This window comes from Pipistrellus kuhlii, unplaced genomic scaffold, assembly GCF_014108245.1.
Source record: "Pipistrellus kuhlii isolate mPipKuh1 unplaced genomic scaffold, mPipKuh1.p scaffold_m20_p_3, whole genome shotgun sequence".
NCBI lineage: Eukaryota > Metazoa > Chordata > Mammalia > Chiroptera > Vespertilionidae > Pipistrellus > Pipistrellus kuhlii.
The window spans coordinates 26,764,101-26,783,416 of NW_023425529.1; the positions used below are offsets into that span (position 1 = coordinate 26,764,101).

The 19,316-nt window shown below is 37.1% G+C and overlaps 1 protein-coding gene across 11 annotated transcripts in view; it reads right to left on the reverse strand.

The window, feature by feature from the left end:
• SOX5 (SRY-box transcription factor 5) overlaps positions 1-19,316 on the reverse strand; it is a 941,098-nt gene that overhangs the window by 74,137 nt on the left and 847,645 nt on the right. For all 11 annotated transcript variants that reach the window (XM_045587843.1, XM_036455682.2, XM_045587842.1 and 8 more), the window contains one exon: positions 3,936-4,082. In XM_045587843.1, coding sequence (XP_045443799.1) covers positions 3,936-4,082 — 147 coding nt within the window. The remainder of the gene's footprint in view (positions 1-3,935; positions 4,083-19,316) is intronic.

The window sequence follows — 19,316 nt, forward strand, 5'->3', positions numbered from 1 at the left end:
TGTCAATTCCAGGCTATAAACAACTAAATTAATATCTTGAAAGGGGTAGTCTTTATTTACTGTTTGGTTTTATTTATCTTTGGCCATGTTCTCCATTCAAGTGATGAGGTAATATTTATTGTCAGGCTATTTTTAACCTATTAAAGTTTACTGCTGAGTGAAACACAAGGACCTTTAAGGCATATTTTCTGAAAATAAGTGCTTATAGAGAGTATGCTAGAGGATACTGAGCAAAGAAAGGACAGCTTTTCATTATATTGTTGTTGTTACTTATTAGTAAAAAGAGGTATTTCATTTGTGTTGAACTTTTTATGTATTTAACAATAATTATAGATGAAAGGATATATAACATCCATAGTTTTTATTTTTTTTATTTTATTGATTTTTTACAGAGAGGAAGGGAGAGAGATAGAGAGCTAGAAATGTTGACGAGAGAGAAACATCGACCAGCTGCCTCTTGCACACCCCCTACTGGGGATGTGCCCGCAACCAATGTACATGCCCTTGACTGGAATCGTACCCGGGATCTTTCAGTCCGCAGACAGATGCTCTACCACTGAGCCAAACTGGTTTTGGCAACATCCACAGTTTTATTAAACTTTATATGGTAGAAAAATCATGAGGGCTAATTTTCTTTCTTTTTTGTTATAAATAATAGTTTATTGATATGTAGAGAGAGAGAGAAAGGAAAGGGGGAAGAAAGAGAGAAACATTAATGTGAGAATACAACATGGATCTGCTGCCTTTGCTCGCCCCCTAACTAGGATGGAGCCTGCAACTCAGGCTTGTGCCCTATCTTGGGAATCAAACCAGCGACCTCCTGGGACAATGCCCAACCAACTGAGCTGCACAAGCTAAGGCAAGGCTAATTTTCAAAGAAAACTGAATTTTAAAGGTAAAATACAAATATATTTGTTAAATTATATATGATCATAGATACAGAAACAACCTATTTTTTTTGCTAATATTAAATAACACAGATATGTGAAACCATAAAATGTGGCAGAATTATAACAATTTTTAAATAATCAGTTCTATACACAATCTATGAAGTCCTATGAGTGTCTAGAACCATGCAGTTTATAAAACAGCATCCTAATTTGGGCAAAGAAAACCTTCAGTCACTTTTATGTTTGCCATTGTTACCTAAGAACAATGCTCAATAAACATCTGAATGGATGAATGGATGCAAAATTGGATAAGATTGACTAACACCAAAAGCTTCATGATTAAGTGATTTGGGGAGAAGATATTAATGATACTTTGAAATGGTAAGTAATAACACAAAATGTCCTATACAAAATAATACTGAATGTGAACTGTAATTTAAAAATAAAAAAATGTCCTAATGTAAAGCATCATTATAAAGCATGATGTAAAAAAAAACCAAAACATAACATTAGTAAATCAAGAACAACAATAATACCACATAGAGTTATTTGTGTGTGATAATGACTATGTGGATACAGCCACTTATTTTATTCAAACTTAGTATGTGTATGTAATATATTAAAACTGCTGGCCCATGAGACACTGCTTTAAAATTAAATTGTATCGACTAAATGTTATAATTCTTATCAAGTTTGAGAAAATGTATGCTCTAGACTCTCAGTTGTAGGGGAACAGGGGGAAATGGGTGAAGGGATTAATGTAGGAATTGGTGGTTACAGAATAGTCAAAAAGACGTGGATTACAGCGTAGGAAATACAGTCAACTGAGTCATGATGACTGTGTGTGGGGCCCAGTGGCTGCTTGAAGTATCACGGGAATCACTCTGTAAAATAACATAATTTTCTAGCCACTTTGCTGTACATGTGAAACTAATACAGAATACTATTGAATGTAAACTGTTATTGAAAAAAAGGTATGTTCTGCTGTCAGTATAAAGTAAAGCAGACCAGGCCCTAGGTATATATTAAGCACTCAACATGCAAGGCCCATTACACAGCTGAAAGAGATCTGACAAGTGGCATATGTATATTTCCTAATGTCACTAGTGTGTATAATCATTTGTACTGTATATTTGTACATATTGCTGTGGAGTCATTTCTAAGGCCCCTGTCCAGGCTAAGTTATACTTCCAAATATGCACTGAGTAGCCAAATTATTATGATCTCTGAATGTATAATAATCTGGCCTGGTGCATGAATTCGTGCATGGGTGAGATCGGGTCAGCCTGGCCAGGGGAAGGGGAGATGGGATGGGTGGTTGGCTGGCCTGCCTGCTGGTCAAACTCCTGGTTGAGGGGATAATTTGCATATTAGCCTTTTATTATATAGGATATACACTGAGTGGTCAGATTATTATGCATTCAGAGATCATAATAATCTGGCCCCTGGTTGCATTTCTCTCTTATTAATACAGCAAAAGACTTCAGAGTTTTGAGAAGGCAGAGGTTGGACGACACTTTCCAAATTTACCCCTTCTCTTTCCAGTTCAGTCTCTGGATTAACTGGTTAACTGTGAAAGGTAGCTGCCAGGGCACAAGAGGCTTAACACATTTCTTGGATTTTTTTTTTCCTTCTGTTAATACTTTCTAATTTTTTTTTCCAACTGTGTGACTATGACTACTCTTTCACTGTTACTCTTTAGACATTTAAGCATGGCTTTTATGGACTGAAGAATAGAAGCAATTTTCTAGGTAATTCAGCAAAAAACAAGCACTGAGGATATATAACTATATCAGTTTTCTACTTACCATTTTCTAATAGGTAGAGACTATGTGCAATTATTTCCCTAAGTAATCTCAGGGAAAACTACTTTATGGCTATTCTTCTTAATTCATCCATAGAAAGTTTAATATCTTCACACATATCATATAATAAGTTAGGTCTTTACAAATGCAAAAATTTAATTTTTCTGCATTCCTCTTCTTCTAAATTGAGAAACAAATTATTATAACCTCTCCTGATTCTTTTTCATGTTCTCTCAGGAAATGTTTCTTTAGCTCCTAAAACTAAACTAGCTCTAAATAGTATTACTTCTAACACTATTATTATCTTCATACTAGAGGCCCAGGGCACGAATTTATGCACCAGTGGGGTCCTGCAGCTGGCCTATGGGATCGGGCTGAAACAGGCACAGGTTCTCTATTATTCCCCTGAGGGGTCCCGGATTGTGAGGGGGTCAAGGCCAGGCCAAGGGACCCCACCAGTTCACAATCATGGCCAGAGAGGGATGTGGGAGGTTGGCCAGTTGGAAAGGGACCATAGGAAGGCTCCAGGGTGTGTCGGCCCATTTTGCTCATTCCTGATCAGCCAGACCCCAGCAACAAGCTAACCTAGCCCTGGTGGTCAGTGCACATCATAGCGAGCAGTTGAGTGGCCTTAGTATATCATTAGCATATTATGCTTTGATTTGTTGAACAGTCAAGCAGACACTTAGGGTAATATGATTTTATTATATAGGATCTTTACCGGACAATTGCATTGGATGAATGATATATCTAAAATTAAACTTATACCATTAACACATTTTAAGTGACTGATGTTTAAATCAAACATTTTCTATATGCCCTCATTATACTCATATTTTAAGTTCCATTTCAGTCACCCCTTCTTTGGGAAACCTTTCCCACGGTCTCTCACAAAAGGTAATCTCTCTGTCCTAGTAACATCCAAAGCACTTTATCTGTAACGCTTTATAAGACTTTGTATCATAGAATATGGGTATCCATTTTATCACAATGTAAGCTAGTTGCGTACAGTATACTATCTTATAAATCTTTATAGCACTCATTTCTTATAATAGCCATCTGTGGAATAAATGATGCTAAATGTATGTAAATTTACACGCACTGATCCTACTGGACTCTTATCTCCTTGAACACTCACAGTTTAGCCCCACTGCTGGCACATAATAGATATTCAATACATATCACTGAATGAAAAGCAAAACTCGAAATGGTAAAGTATATAGCTTCTTCAAAAGGGTACCTTGCTTTTGGGTGGCGGGCTGTTTGTGCTCTTGTCTGTGTGAATGCTGGTAGGAGATACAGCAGCACCGAGGTTGCCTTGGGGTATGCCTGGGAGCTTTCCTCCTGGGGACACCTGCATCGCAGCCAGCTGGGCAGCATATAACTGCTGCAGAAGAAACAGAGAGAGGGGGGAACATTGAAAGACTCAGTGACAAAATTAATGCACCCTTCAGACAGAACCTACTTTCAGATACGGTATTTTTCCTATGGGTATTTTTGCTTATTACCTTGGAATACTTAAAGAAAGAAGCTGTCACCTGAACTTCCATGACTTCCTTTTTTGGGAGGAGTAATAGAGACGACATATAAGAGGTTTCAGCTTCGGCCTGCACAGAGGTTCTAAGCAAATAACAGGCTATATCATTACTCTTTCCCAAGATCTCTGGAAGGCAAGTACAGCATTCTTTGGCCAAGACCTCTTTTTGTTGTACATATTTTAAATTTTACACAGTGTGTTACAAAGAATGCAGCTTCATATACAAAGTTTCCTATTATTCATGTTTAAAGTACTATGCCTTTTCCCCCCAGACTTGTTGAAATGAGCACCTGTAACAATTTTTTGTGATTGTTAGTTGTGTAGAAATACAAAAAAAAAAAAAAAAAAAAAAAAAAAAAAGCCATTGAGCAGGAATGGAAGGAGTTTTGAAAGAACATTATCTGGCCAGTCTACCTACACTGATAAAAATTAAGATGTTGCCAGAAGTCAATAATATCTAAACAAAGACAAACCTGAAATTATCTTGAGGATTTGAGGTTTCAGGATTGCTGTCTAAACATACATACTTTGCTAGGCCATCACATAATCATGCTTACTAAATAACCAATAAAATATTTTAAAAGTCAATTTAATAATAGAGCAAAGTTTTAATTTGATAATGATAGCTATATGATGTGGTATCTTAAAAAAGGAGGTTGTTTTAGACTCACGTGGTCATATAAACATTTAAATTAATATATTTTTTTTCATTTTTATTTAGCAGTATGTGAAAAATTTTAAATCTGGATGAGGGGACAATATATAGTAATTTTTCCCAAACTCTGATCAAAACTTCTCACTATTCCCAGATCACTGCATTTGCCACCAAGCATATCAATTTTCCTCATTGGCCTCTATTTTGAATACATTTTAATTTGTATCAAGTTTCATGTGTTCCTTAAATTTACATTACATTACAGAAGCATAAAAAGGATTCAAGTCTTAGAGAATCTAATGTACCTCAGGTCTACTGGAATTTTAACATAAACCAGACATTTTTATTATTGCTGAATCTTAATCTGGTTATTCACAAATTAACAAGAAATTTCAGTGGATTTAAAGAGGCCGACAGTGGTTCTCATACCTGGCTATATATGTGAGGGATGGCAACTTACAAATTAAATGCTGTGACATCATTCAATCTTATAAAAAATTAAGGTAATTTGTCTATCTATTTATTTTATTTTTAAAATATATTTTTATTGATATTTTACAGAGAGGAAGGGAGATGGATAGATATTTAGAAACATTAATGAGAGAGAAACATAGATCAGCTGCCTCCTGCACACCTCCTACTAGGTATGTGCCCACAATCAAGGTACATGTCCTTGACTGGAATCGAACCTGGGACCTTTCATTCTGCAGGCCAACGCTCTTTCCACTGAGCCAAACCGGTTAGGGCTGTCTATCCATTTAAATATGCATGTTGAGTGATGTTAAAAGAATGGAGTAAAGATATGATTAATATTTTATTTATTACACACTCTTAAGGCAATAACAATAGGTGTCTGTACTCAGTGAGATCTACAGTCCCAGAACCACTGGTTGACCTTGCTGAGGGGAAAAGGGTGACATGCGGTGGGGAAAGAAAAGCCATCCGTAGTTATAAGCATCCTATGAACTATTGAATATATAACAAAACCAGGTCTTTTATATACATATACAATACTATATAATAAAAGCCTAGTATGCAAATCAACTGAATGGCAGAACAAATGGCGGAATGACCAGTGGAACAACCCATTGCTATGATGTGAACTGATCACCAGGGGGCAGATGCTCAATGCAGGAGCTGCCCCAAGCCAGCAAGCCCCAGGCCTGCCAAGGTGGGTGCCAGCAGGGGGCGAAATCACCCTGGCAGTCACCCAACAAATTGGCCCTGATTCCCAGCCAGGCCTAGGGAACCTACCCATGCACGGGTTTCAAAATCTGCGCACTGGTAGCGACCCTAGGTCTGGCCAGTGATCAGGGCTGATTGGGGCCTTCTGGCTGCCAGCTGAGACCTTCCTTCATTCTGGGGCACCCTCTAGTGGTCAGTGAATGTCATAGTGAGCAATCGAACTCCCAAGGAGACATTTACATATTAGCTTTATATAGATAGATATAGATAGATAAATAGATAGATAGATAGATAGATAGATAGATATAAACTAAAACAAAAATTTAACACTTTCCTTGGAAGGATGGCAGATAAAGCCAAGAATTAAATAATAAGACGCATTATAATAAATATACTTTAACTAACAGTTAAGTTGTTCTAAACATAAAAAACAAATTGAAACTCTAAACATAAAGAACTAAAGCTTTATAATAATTCTCACATCATGAGGTTAACCAGACTAACAGAAAACTCTTTTTGCCTTGCACAATAACTTGACCATTATCTTAAAACTAATGAACACACAACATCATAGACCATTAGGTTTGCCAGTCTTTATATTGCTTAAAACATTCCATTTTCATTCCATTTCCCTCTTCATATCCCTGTAGTAAATCAACAATGGTTTTTAAAAAAAAATAAACAATCACATATGATTAAATTGTATCTACTCATTGATTAGTTAGTGCATTCTTGGTGGTCATGTGTTCATAAGTATGTTTCTTTATGCGTATATACGGATAAATAATCCTCAATTTTGTCTCACGTTGTTCCATAATCCTACATTTTTGTCTCTCCAGCAATTTGAGCTCTTTTAAGAACCATGATTTCTACCTCTAGTGGACTAAATTAAGGCAAACCTCAATTCTAATCCCATGTCTGAGCCACTAACCTTGGGCAACTAAAATGAAGCACAAATCTATAATCTGCAAATTCAGGGATAAATGAAACTGAGCTTTAGAAGGTTGTTGTGAGAAGCAAATCACATAGTGTGTATAAAATACTCAGAAAACACATGGCGAAGAATACTGAATAAATAACTAATAATTTTATCTGTCTTCATTGATTTTTAAAAAATATATATTATTGATTTTTTACAGAGAGGAAGGGAGAGAGATACAGAGTAGAGAGTTAGAAACATTGATGAGAGAGAGTTATCGATCAGCTGCCTCTTGCATGCCCCCTACTGGGGATGTGCCTGCAACCAAGGTACATGCCCTTGACCGGAATCGAACCCGGGACCTTTCAGTCCACAAGCCGATGCTCTATCCACTGAGCCAAACCGGTTTCGGCTCTTTAATGATTTTTAGAGAGAGGGAAGAAGAGAGAGAGAGAGAGAAACACTGATGAGAGAGAAACACTGATTGGCTGCTTCCTATCAATATAGGCCCCCTCTTGGAGATCAAGCCCATAGCCTGGGCATGTGTCCTGACCAGGAACAGAGCCAGCTGCTTCTTGGTTCATGAGTCGATACTCCACCACTGAACCACACAAGCCAGGCAACTAGATAGTGCATATGCTAATACTCTGCTGTAAACTCTGGACTATTGTAGTAAGGTAAAGGATACAGAAAATGAATAAACATAATTTCTTTCCTAAGTAAAGATTGATAAGCATAAAACAGTGAGACTATTCATGTATTATAACTGCATGCTACTGAAAAAACAGTAAATGAGTTAGTGCATTCTGATATGTTTTTATAAAATATATGTAGCTAAGTTGAGCATAAAAAATGGAGGTGGCATTCTAGAAAGGGATAATAATTGAAAGAAAGGTACAGGGGCATGAGTGAGTTAGTTGTTGCAAAGGGAACACAGGATAGGGTGGAGCAGGGAGTAGCTGAGAGGATATGGTAGAAAGAACAACGACCTAATTGAGTGTGTCCTGGGCAGAGTACAATAGTACTGGATTTATAGGCTTAGTTCACCTTCTAGAAAAGCTTGAATTATAGGGAAAAGGGTTTAAATTTAATATGTGGTCAAGAGAAAGCCACTGGATGTCTGAGAGCAATATATATACAGCATTTTTAACTAAAATAAAGATAAGGCAAAATGATCAATTATGAGGTTATCAAAATTTAGTAGTGATATTTTTAATGATAACGAGTTGAAAAGTAACAGTTGTGACAATGAAGAGCGGAAAATGACTGCAAATTCATATTAATTGGAGAAAACTAAAAAGAAACTGAACAGGATGAAATCATATAATTTATATAAAGTCTTCATTTTATAGATATAGTACATAAATATTGATCTATCATACATTTTCATTAGTATACATAGTCATTGTTATCTTTGTAAGACAGCCAAAACACATATATTTTTTACTTAAGGAAAAAAAAAAACATGAAGAAGTAAGTAACAGAGAAATTTTTCTATAATTTTGTATTGTGGTAGTAAAAATGCTAAAATCATTCAGTCACGGGCTTCCCCTAACATATAGCTCATTAAACACTTTAAGTATTAAGAGCATGTTGCAATGTACTATAACAATATGAGATTTAATTGTATTTATCTTAGTCAAACCTAATCAGTGTTTATTTATTTCCTGGCCTGTGCCCTGTGTACCAAAGTACTACTAGGCTGACAGTGGGCTGGGAGTTCATTAGCAGGCATTCTTGGTGCTGAGTTGTAATGATCCAATGTGTGGTCAAAATAAAGTCTGGTCTGGTCAGTATGGCTCAGTGGATCAAGCACTCCATGCACCAAGAGGTCACTGGTTTGATTCCCGTCAGGGAACATTGTGGGCTCGATCCCCTACTCCGCCATAGATGGAGTGAAGGAGACAGCTGATGCATATTTTTCTCTCATTGATGTTTCTATCTTTCCATTCCTCTATCTCTAAAATCAATAAAAAACAAACAAAAGTGTTTTTAAAAAGTCTGATGGGATGATAAAGAATATATATTTTAACTTTAGTTAATTAGTACAGGTTATAGTGTTAATTAATTTGCACTATTAATTGATTGCTAATTGGGGAAAATACTACAATTGTATTTGGATAACATGGATTTTAACCAGTTAAATAGGATTGTATTTTCTTATGAAGATAATCATTTTACTCAGATAGTCTAAGCTAGTGTTCAGTACTTTTCAGTGCTAGGAGTGGAGAAATTCCACAAAACAGCCAATTTAAATTCTAAGGTAAATTACTTCATTAATTACTTGAGATGGCAAGTTCTTGCCACTTCACCCTAATAAGTAAGCTATTTTCCCCAAATTGCTAAAAACACAACTTCTCCCATTGGCTACTAGCCTAGTGTCTAATTGCCATCTGGAGTATTTGGACTCAAAGCATTAGGTAGTGATGAAACTATATATCACTATTTGTTCCCTCAAACCATTTACTGCCTAGCAAACTCCTTGAAGGCAGGGATTATGTCCCTATTATTGTATTTACTGTTTTCTCAGAAAATCCTAGAAAGAAGAAATGAGTAAAGGCAGAAATGAACCACATAAAAGAATATCATTAATGTTGAACGAAACTATATTTCCAGGATATATTTAATATATATTTAATAATAAAATGACATTTTAAAAACCTGAAAAGAAATCGGCATCACTTTATTATTTGAGTAATTAGGAAAAAACAGCTATTGGTGATGTTGATTAAACTCACTCATTCACTTTCATTCATTAATTCTACTCACTTGAAAGGAACAAAGAAAATTCATTTCAAAACCTTATCAGCATTAGAACAAAAGATAGCTCAATATACTCATTGTAGCCATTATTGTAATAGTAAGTAAGTCAATTTAAAATTATGAACAGAAAAATTAGGTAAAGATTATTAGAAAAAGTTAATATCTTTTTGAAAAGACAATAGAACCAAGACATTAGAAATACAGATATTCTTAAATATTTTGGAAAATACAAATGAGAAATGCCTTATGTCTGATTGGTGGATATACACTCCTTACTGAATCCCACATATTTATTATTTAGAGAGTAAAAGGCACTTAGTAGGAGCCTTAGTAGGAGGAGTAGGGGGAGGGGGAATCCTTTTTTTTTTTTTTTTTGCTTAACTCAAAGCTTAATTTTCTATTTTAACTAGAATCAATTATCAGGTGTTTCTTTCTTGTGAGAAAAATTTGCATAAAGTCCCAGGCTGACACTACATTTTGACAGTTACTCAGGAGTCAGTAGCATATGATTTGATTCAACTATCTTATCTTCCCTTAATGCAGCCATGGATTAAGAGAGAGAGACATTCATATTTTAATGGAAAAACAGTGCAAAATAAGCCATGCCTACTATCATATTCTCTTTGTCCTTACCCTCCCCTTTTCTTACTCTTCACATCTCTCTTTTCCATGTCACCCAACTTCATACTAGATAGGAGAGCTGGGCACAAAAAGCACACAAAAAATTAATAAAGGACATTAAAATTACGACTAAAAACATTGTCTTTTCTAAATTCTGTATGGTAAAATATACTGATTCTTTAAGAAATTTGTGAACTTTGACATTGTCTCCCATTATATGAATGGAGAGGGACAACAGATTGCAAAACTATTTAATATTGTTTTTGTTGAATTAAAATTATTTTATAGGTAGAATAATTTTCTCCCAATGTTATCTCATATCCAACATCAGTCCATAAACGAGAGAAAAAATAGGTATATGGAACTATAAATGAATATTTTATATGTTTAATGTTTAATGAAATCAATGGGGTTGATTTAATTTGGCTGGAAGTTCAAATCCTTTATTAGTCTTGATGATCAAGCAAGCTCTCATTCAGAATTTAGCAGTGACTTCTAAACTCTTCAATAAGCAAACAAATATAGATCTAAGTTTTCAAACACAATGGAATACTACACTGCAGTAAAAAGAAGAAATTATTACCATTTGAAACAGCATGAATGGGACTGGAAAGCATTATGCTAAGTGAAATAAGCCCCTCAGAGAAAGATAAATATCACATGATCTCACTCATTTATGGAACATAATGAACAACATAAACTGATGAACAAAAACAGATCCAGAGATAAGAAGCCTTGATTAAACCATAAACCTCAGAGGGAAGGAAGGGAAAGAGTGGGGGTAAGGAGGAGAGATCAACCAAAGGACTTGTATGTGTGCATAAAATTCTAACCAATGGACACAGACAACAGGGAGGTGAAGGCATGAATAGAGGGGTAGGGATTGGGGGCAATTGGGCAATAAGGACACATATGTTAATACCTTAATCAATAAAGAAAAAAAAATAAATATAACTTTTGCAGAAAAATAAATAAAATGTAAGATATAGAAAATTTAAGAAAAAAATAGCACCTTGAAGTTCAAATATATTCATAGAAATTTCAGGTATTTTTTTTTTTTTTAACTGCAGACACTGAAATCTGGCAGTAAGAGTTAATATATATCCACTGTGTTAACCACTTGGATTAGAGGTTTCATAACATGTTCATTATAATTTATTAGGATTTTAAAAATAGGTAAATGTATACTTCTAAAGTTTAAATCAAACTATGATATATGTTAGATGTGATGAGTAAGGAAAACATTTGTTTTTTTTTGTTTTTTTGTTTTTTAAGGGAAGGGACAAAACATAACATTTGTGAGGAGAATATTCAGAAAGCAATTTCAAGGCTCTATAAGTGTTATCTTTATTACTTAATTTCAGCTTCTTAATGTAACTTAAATGTGGAGTTTAAAGAGAAACTAATGTACTGGAGAAAATATTTCAAAACATATCAGCATGTTTCAATGTGAATAAATCTGCTTTGCATATTATTTTTCACAATATTTCTTCACTGAAAATTATCAGAGCAACTTAAGTTTAAGCATGGACTTTCTTTTACTAATATTGTCTGCTCTTACTTTGGGTGTTATTCAAGTATATTGTAAAAAAAGAAAGAAGGAAGAAAAGGAGGGAGGGAGGGAAGGAGGGAGAGAAGAAGAGAGGGAGGGAGAGAGGAAGAAAACAGACCAAATAAGCTACATGTCTGAGAAAACAAGGGGCTGGCTGGTAGGGGATCCAAGACAAGCTATTCCTATTATGATCCACACCTCCATATAAGACATGGGTGGTTGGTCAGCCTGCCTGCTGGTTGAACTCCTGGTTGAGTGGACAATTTACACATTAGCCTTTTATTATATAAGATATACATTGAGTGATTAGATTATTATTTGTTCATAATAATCTGGCCACTAATTTGAGTGTGTGTGTGTGTGTGTGTGTGTGTGTGTGTGTGTGTATAAAGCCAGGCTCTGTAACATCCAAAACTGCTTAATGGATGACCGAATGCCAGGCTCTGGTGAACTGGGTTAACTGGTGGCCTCGATCCCTCCTGGGACATGGGTGCCATGGAAACCCAGCACTGACTGCTGCCCTCACAGGCACTGCAGTGATCTAGCACTGACTGTTGACATCAAGACTGGTATGATGTGATTGGTCATGGGACTCCAACATCACCCCACAATCTCCCCGCAGAGGGAGGCCTGGTCAGGCCACCAGCCAGGGGGCTCTGTGATCGCCCCAAAGAGGAAGGCCCAGGCTACCCTCCGGTGGCAGTGGGTGGGGTCTCACTCTGCGGGGTAGTCAATTGCGGGCTCTTAAACTGTGAGAGAGCACACAGGTCAGGCTGAAGGACCCACCTCCCACTGAGTGCATGGATTTTGTGCACTGGGCTATTAGTAAAGCCTAAGCAACTGTTCAACTGGTAGCTATGATGCACACTGACCACCAAGGGACAGAAACTCAATTCACCGGCATGGGAACATGAACAGACTGATGAATTTCAGAGGAAAGTGGGGAGGGGAGAGGGCAGGAAGAGATTAACCATAGATCTTATATGCATACTAGAGGCTGGTGTAGGGATTCATGCATCAGTGGGGTCCCTGAGCCTTCTCTGTGGGGATTGGGCTGAAGACAGCAGTCCAACATCCCCTGAGGGTTCCTAGATTGTGAGAGGGTGCAGCAAGACCAAGGGACCCCGCCATTGCACAAATCTGTGCACTAGCCCCCCCCCCCCCCTCTCTCTCTCTCTCTCTCTCTCTCTCTCTCTCTCTATATATATATATATATATATATATATATATATATATATATATCCTGGAAATATGTTGTCTTGGCAAAACTGGAATAAAAAGTAAAATATCAGCCCAGTCCATGTGGCTCAGTGGTTGAGTATTGACCTATGAACCAGGAAGTCATGGTTTGATTCCCTGTCAGGCACAGGGCACATGCCTGGGTTGTGGCCTCAATCTCCAGTATGGGGTACTCAGGAGGCAATCAATCCATGATTCTCTCTTATAATTGATGTTTCTATATTTCTTTCTCTTCTTCTCTGAAATCAGTAAATAAATAAATAAATAAATATATATTTTAAAAAGTAAAAATATTATCTCTCGCTGTAGTACATTTTTATGATTAAAAGCCACATGGTGCTAAGCAGGTACTGGAAATATCAAGGGGGGACACTTGGTAAAGTATCTGATTGTCCAACCCCTGGGCTGTACACCTGTAACTAAAACATAATATTATTAAATCTGAACTGTAACTGAACAAAGAAGCTATGTTATCTATGTGCAACTGCTTTCACCAAATATTAACAATACACAGATCTTTTTTATTTATTCCAAATTGAGTCCCACTCAGTGTGATACTTGGATGGAATACGGAGCTATCAATTAGGGGTGGAGTGCTGAGAAGGTGTGAAAGTGGCATCCTGCTCAAAATTACAGAACGCGTGTGAACTGACTTAAATCCCAAGACCTTTTTCACAGGTATGATGCTCTCGTGCTGTTTCTGTCACATTGCAGATACCAAAGCATATAAATAAGAAACACTTGAAATCAGCTGATTAAAAAGGCTTTCTTCATGCGTCACATACAAGTAAATCTTAACTAGCTAGAAAACACACACACACACACACACACACACACACACACACACACACTTTGACTTTTCTAATTGAAGCAGTTCCATAAAGAACCAGATCTATTTGCGTGAGTCAGGCAAGAAAACACCAACTGATAGTTTCTCTCTCGTGCTCTCCCTCCCTGCTTTTCCCCCTCCACAAGCCATCTCATGCACTGCACAGTAATCCATTACAATATGTTCCAACATCTGCCTCCCCATATGATGTATGACCTATTCTATTGACCCTTTTTATGCTGCTTCAGACTTGCTGCTCGTTACTGTGGGCGGATGAGGACTGTGTCTATGCCTGAGGTCACCAACAAGTAAGTACCTCTCCATTTGGCAAGGTAAGAAGGACACTGGCTGCAACGCTCTTCAAATATCTATATACCAGTTACTATGCTCATATCTCTAATTGGTTTAAATTTTTTTTTGGAGCAATAAAACACTGCTGAAATTCCCTTCAGAGTAATGATAAGAAGAGAAATGCCTGTATACCAGGATGGAGAAGTTCTTTTTTTTTTTTTTAAATATATTTTATTGATTTTATACAGAGAGGAAGAGAGAGAGATAGAGAGTTAGAAACACCGATGAGAGAGAGTCATCGATTAGCTGCCTCTTGCTCACCCCCCACTGGGGATATGCCCGCAACCAAGGTACATGCCCTTGACCGGAATCGAACCCGGGACCTTTCAGTCCCCAAGCCGACGCTCTATCCATTGAGCCAAACCGGTCCTGGAGGATGGAGAAGTTCTGTTGTTACCGACTATTCATTATTTAATACAGAAAAACTGACTATTCTAGAAAGATTTTAAAAGAAAATACTTCTATTTGCCTAAGATCATCATTGGGAAACCGTTGTTCATTTTAACCCACTAGATTGGGGAGGAGTGTAATAGTCACCAACATTTTAAAAATAGCATTCTATCTCAGTACAAAAAGAATGACTAGTTCATAGTAAGTCAGACTAAGTATTATTTTGCATAGTATAAAAATCAGATTCACTTCCAGAATGCATAGTTGCTAGATTCTTGAAAGTGTAAGGCACTCAGAGGGAGAGAGAATGGAAGAGCCAGGATTTTCTAGGTGGCGATACTGAGCCAGCCTAGAAGCCTGCATGCTGCTTCAGGGCGCACCTTAACAATTCTGTGTGCTCAGTGGAATAAAGGAAAGCTCTCCCTGGTTCAATAACTTGCCAAAGGTTAATCAGCTAGCAGTTCCAGAAGTATGAGTATCCATGGTAGTTCTCTTTCTAGCTTGTGCCATATAACTTGCCACATGGGGGCCCATGTTACTGTGTGAAAATGCTTCCCAAACTTACACTTCATGTGATGGAATCATCTCCCTCTACTGATTGGGAGTCTTCCCCGCCCCCCCCCCCCCCCCGCCCTTGCTGGTCAGTGGACATAGGGTGTCTCCTGAACTCTGAGTCCACAATAATTTCCAAGGCCAAAGGTTAAAGCTTCAAGAGTAAAGGGTTTCTTGAATGTTTGGTGACAGAACTCTACTCTCCCTGAAGAAAACACAGCCACTGAAGAGTTTTCTCTTTAATTGTTTTTTTTTTTTTCACTACTAGTACTAATAGCCAACACGTATGACGGGTTAAAATGAAAAGAACTTCTTCCTATGGATTTCCTCCTTAGTTTTTTCCTTCATTGTTTTCCCTGTAAATATTTAAGATTAAGACAATATTGTCTATTAACATTAGTGTTGACTATCTGAGTACATCAATTAAGACAAACTGACCTAAATTTCAAGAGAAACATGGACACAGAATAATAACAATAGCAGCAAACGTAACCATAAGAGCTAAAGTTGATAGACGGATGCTAACTGTATGTCAGGCCCATGCTTACATCTCTCGGAACCTTTTCAACAGCTTTAGGAAATAGATATTGTTTGTATTTTCTGGAGGAGGACACTGAAAGTCAGAGGAAGTAAAAATCATTTGTCCAAAGGAACAGGTAAGAGGCAAAGTTGAGGTTAGAATCTAAGTCTTTTTAGAGAGACTCAAACGCTTAACCTCTATGTTATATGAACTCTGTTTCTTCTGGCCATTTTAATACAGTTGTAGGATTTGGGGCTTTGGGTCCAAGAGTTGGACAAGCCTGAGGAGGGCAATCCTAACAGTGCTTCTGACAGTGGTTGGGTTCTTGTGATAAAAACTGTATTACAGCAGAGGTAGGGCAGGAAGTGATAAATATTCAAGAGGCCACTTGGCCTCGCATTCTCACCCTGCTTCTTCCCCTTAGCTCCTTTCAGTATCATACTGTTTCAGTGGGTTTTCTTCTCAGTTCACTGTGTTAGAAGAGCAGATATAATGTTCCCGGGGAGATCAGGAAGGGCTTCCCTATAAATATAATTACTTCAAGTGAAAGTACACACATGGAGTAGGAAAAAGACTGGGCAGAACAGCGGGAGAGAACAGGACAAGTACAGAGTCCTGGGAGGAGGCCAGTGCGGCTCCAGTGGGGTGGGAAAGATATCTGCAAAAGTAGATGGGAAGCTGAAACAGCTTAAGAAGAGGAAAGACATAATTAGATTTGCATTTCCACAAGATTAGTCTAAATATAATAAGGAGAAGTGATTGAAAGGGTTTGTTCACCTGCAACCCACTTTTAACTGAAGTAGTAACATCTACCTAATCCCTTTATTTTACATGATTTAAAATTGATTCAATCTCAATGTAGAATAAATCTGGACATATAATTTTCAACATTCTGAGTCATATTTAAATATTTGCTCTTTTCTGTATAACTTAGAATGTAATCATATGTTTAAAAATCTATATTTGGCTACAATTCAATCACTAAACTTGGTTTTCTTGACCATTTAAATAGAATTAGACAGGCAAAACTGGTTTGGCTCAGTGGATAGAGCATCGGCCTGTGGACTGAAAGGTCCCAGATTTGATTCTGGTCAAGGGCATGTACCTTGGTTGTAGGCACATCCCCAGTGGGGGGTGTTGCAGGAGGCAGCTGATCCATGTTTCTCTCTCATCTATGTTTCTGACTCTCTATCCCTCTCTCTTTCTCTCTGTAAAAAGTCAATAATATATATATATATATATATATATATATATATAAATAGAATAAGACAGACATATTAAAAAGGAGCCATTTGCACCATTCAAATCACACATTATCCTTATATCAATTAAAATAACAAAAACACACACTGGCCACACTTTACATTTACAATGTGTTTGGACTTTCATTAGCAACTTGGATCACAAGAGGCTTCTTTTTCAATTGCATAGGACATTCTTCACACAGTATGGAAATCATCCAGAGAGCGCTAGCCGGTGCGGTTCAGTGGATAGAGTGTGGGCCTGAAAGGTTGCATGTTCAATTACCATCAAGGATATATACCACGGTTCTATCTGGGGTGTGTGTGGGAGGCAACCAATCTATGTGTTTCTCTCACATTGATGTTTCTCTCTGTCCCTCCTCCTCCCTCCCACTCTCTCTAAAAATTAATGGAAAATGTTCTTGGGTGAGGATTAACAACAACAAAAACGAATCATCCAGAGATATAGTCAACAATTATAACTACAGCTTTCCTGCTTTAAATTGATTGAGTCACTTAATTCTTATCTATTGGCATCTATTATATGCCAGGCACAGTTTGGAAACCTAGAACATATCCATTAATGATAGAATTTTGACTGTTTCCCCCAAGAGACTTGCAAGAGTTTAATCTTTCATTAAATCTATCCAGTTTTTTTTTTATATTACTCCATATGACATGATGTATTACTTATAATTTCTGTGAGGAAAAAAAAATATCCACGGTTTCTAACATTTGTAAATGAGTATTGTTCTCAAAAGAACTAAAGTCTTTCCTCAACGTGCATGATTGAAAGATACATGCAACACCATGGATAAAACTTGAAAACACTATGCTAAGTAAAATAACTCAGACACAACAGGACAGATATTATATTATTCCACTTATATGAGGTACTTATAATAAGCTAATTCATAGAGACAGAAAGTGGAATGAAAATTGCCAGACTCTGAGGGAAGGCGGTAAGAGGACATGAATTTATTTATTTATTTTTAATATATTTATTTATTTTTTACAGAGAGGAAGAGAGAGAGACAGTTAGAAACATCTATGAGAGAGAGTAATAGATCATCTGCCTCTTGCACGCCCCTTACTGAGGATGTGCCTGTAACCAAGGTACATGTCCTTGACCCAAATGGAAGCCTGGACCATTCAGTCCACAGGCTGATGCTCTATCCACTGAGCCAAACCGGTTTCGGCAGGGATATGGATTTCTTATTTAATGGGTATAGTGTTTCCATTTGGGATGAATATGAAGCTCTGAAAACATTGTGAAGGGATGTAATGCTACTGGATTGCACATTTTGTAATGTTTAAGGTTGTTAAATGATTAAATTCATAACTTTATTGTTATGCATATTCACCACAGTAAAAAAGCAGATGATTAGGAGGGAAACAGAACAGCATCACAGTTTTTCAGTACCACATTAAGCTTTATTACTTTAAAACAATTTTTCTCCTAATTTGCTCCCTGGTGCTGGATCATTTTATACATTAATCCTAAAGAACAATTTTAAAGGGAGAAAGAAGTCTTGTTATTGTAAAGTGAAAAAGAGGGTGGAAGTAGTAGCATCCTTTAAAAACAATGATGAAAAGTTACCCCAGGCTTTGAAAACATGTATCAATAAAAGCAAGAGGCAGGAGTACCTGGGTCTAAATCAAACAAATCAAGTGCTGCCCATTTCAAACTCATGGTGGCTTTGAAGCTGATGCTACTGGGTCATGAGATCATTTCACCCCTCCCCTGACTTTGCAGAAGCACAGCATCTTCCAGTCCTATTGTAAAAGGGATCTCTCTCTCTCTCTCTCTCTCTCTCTCTCTCTCTCTCTCTCTCTCTCTCTCTCTTCACTTTCCCTTCCTCTCCAAAGCCAGCTTCTTTTTCATATTCAGATGACTGTTTATGAGCTCAATCCTGTTTCAACTGTCACTCTTTACATCAAGGGAAGATAGATGGAACACACCAACCCCAACCTAAATGACCTTTGGATGTGACAAGAGTTTTAGGTCAGCCTTGCTAAATGGAGGCCTTGGTGTATCGAGACATGCCTTGGGGTGAAATTTACAGTGAATTTATTATCTCCCAGTGCCCTTTGGACTGCTTCCCACCATCAAACACCATGGCAGCACTTGGAACAGGAAGAAATACATTAACTGGAATCTGATCGTTTTAAAAGGTTACAGCTGCCCAAATATAATTTAATTTCATACTTGCCCTTTGAGGGTTTGGTGTATATTTTCATTTTATGACTGCAATGATAAAGCTCTT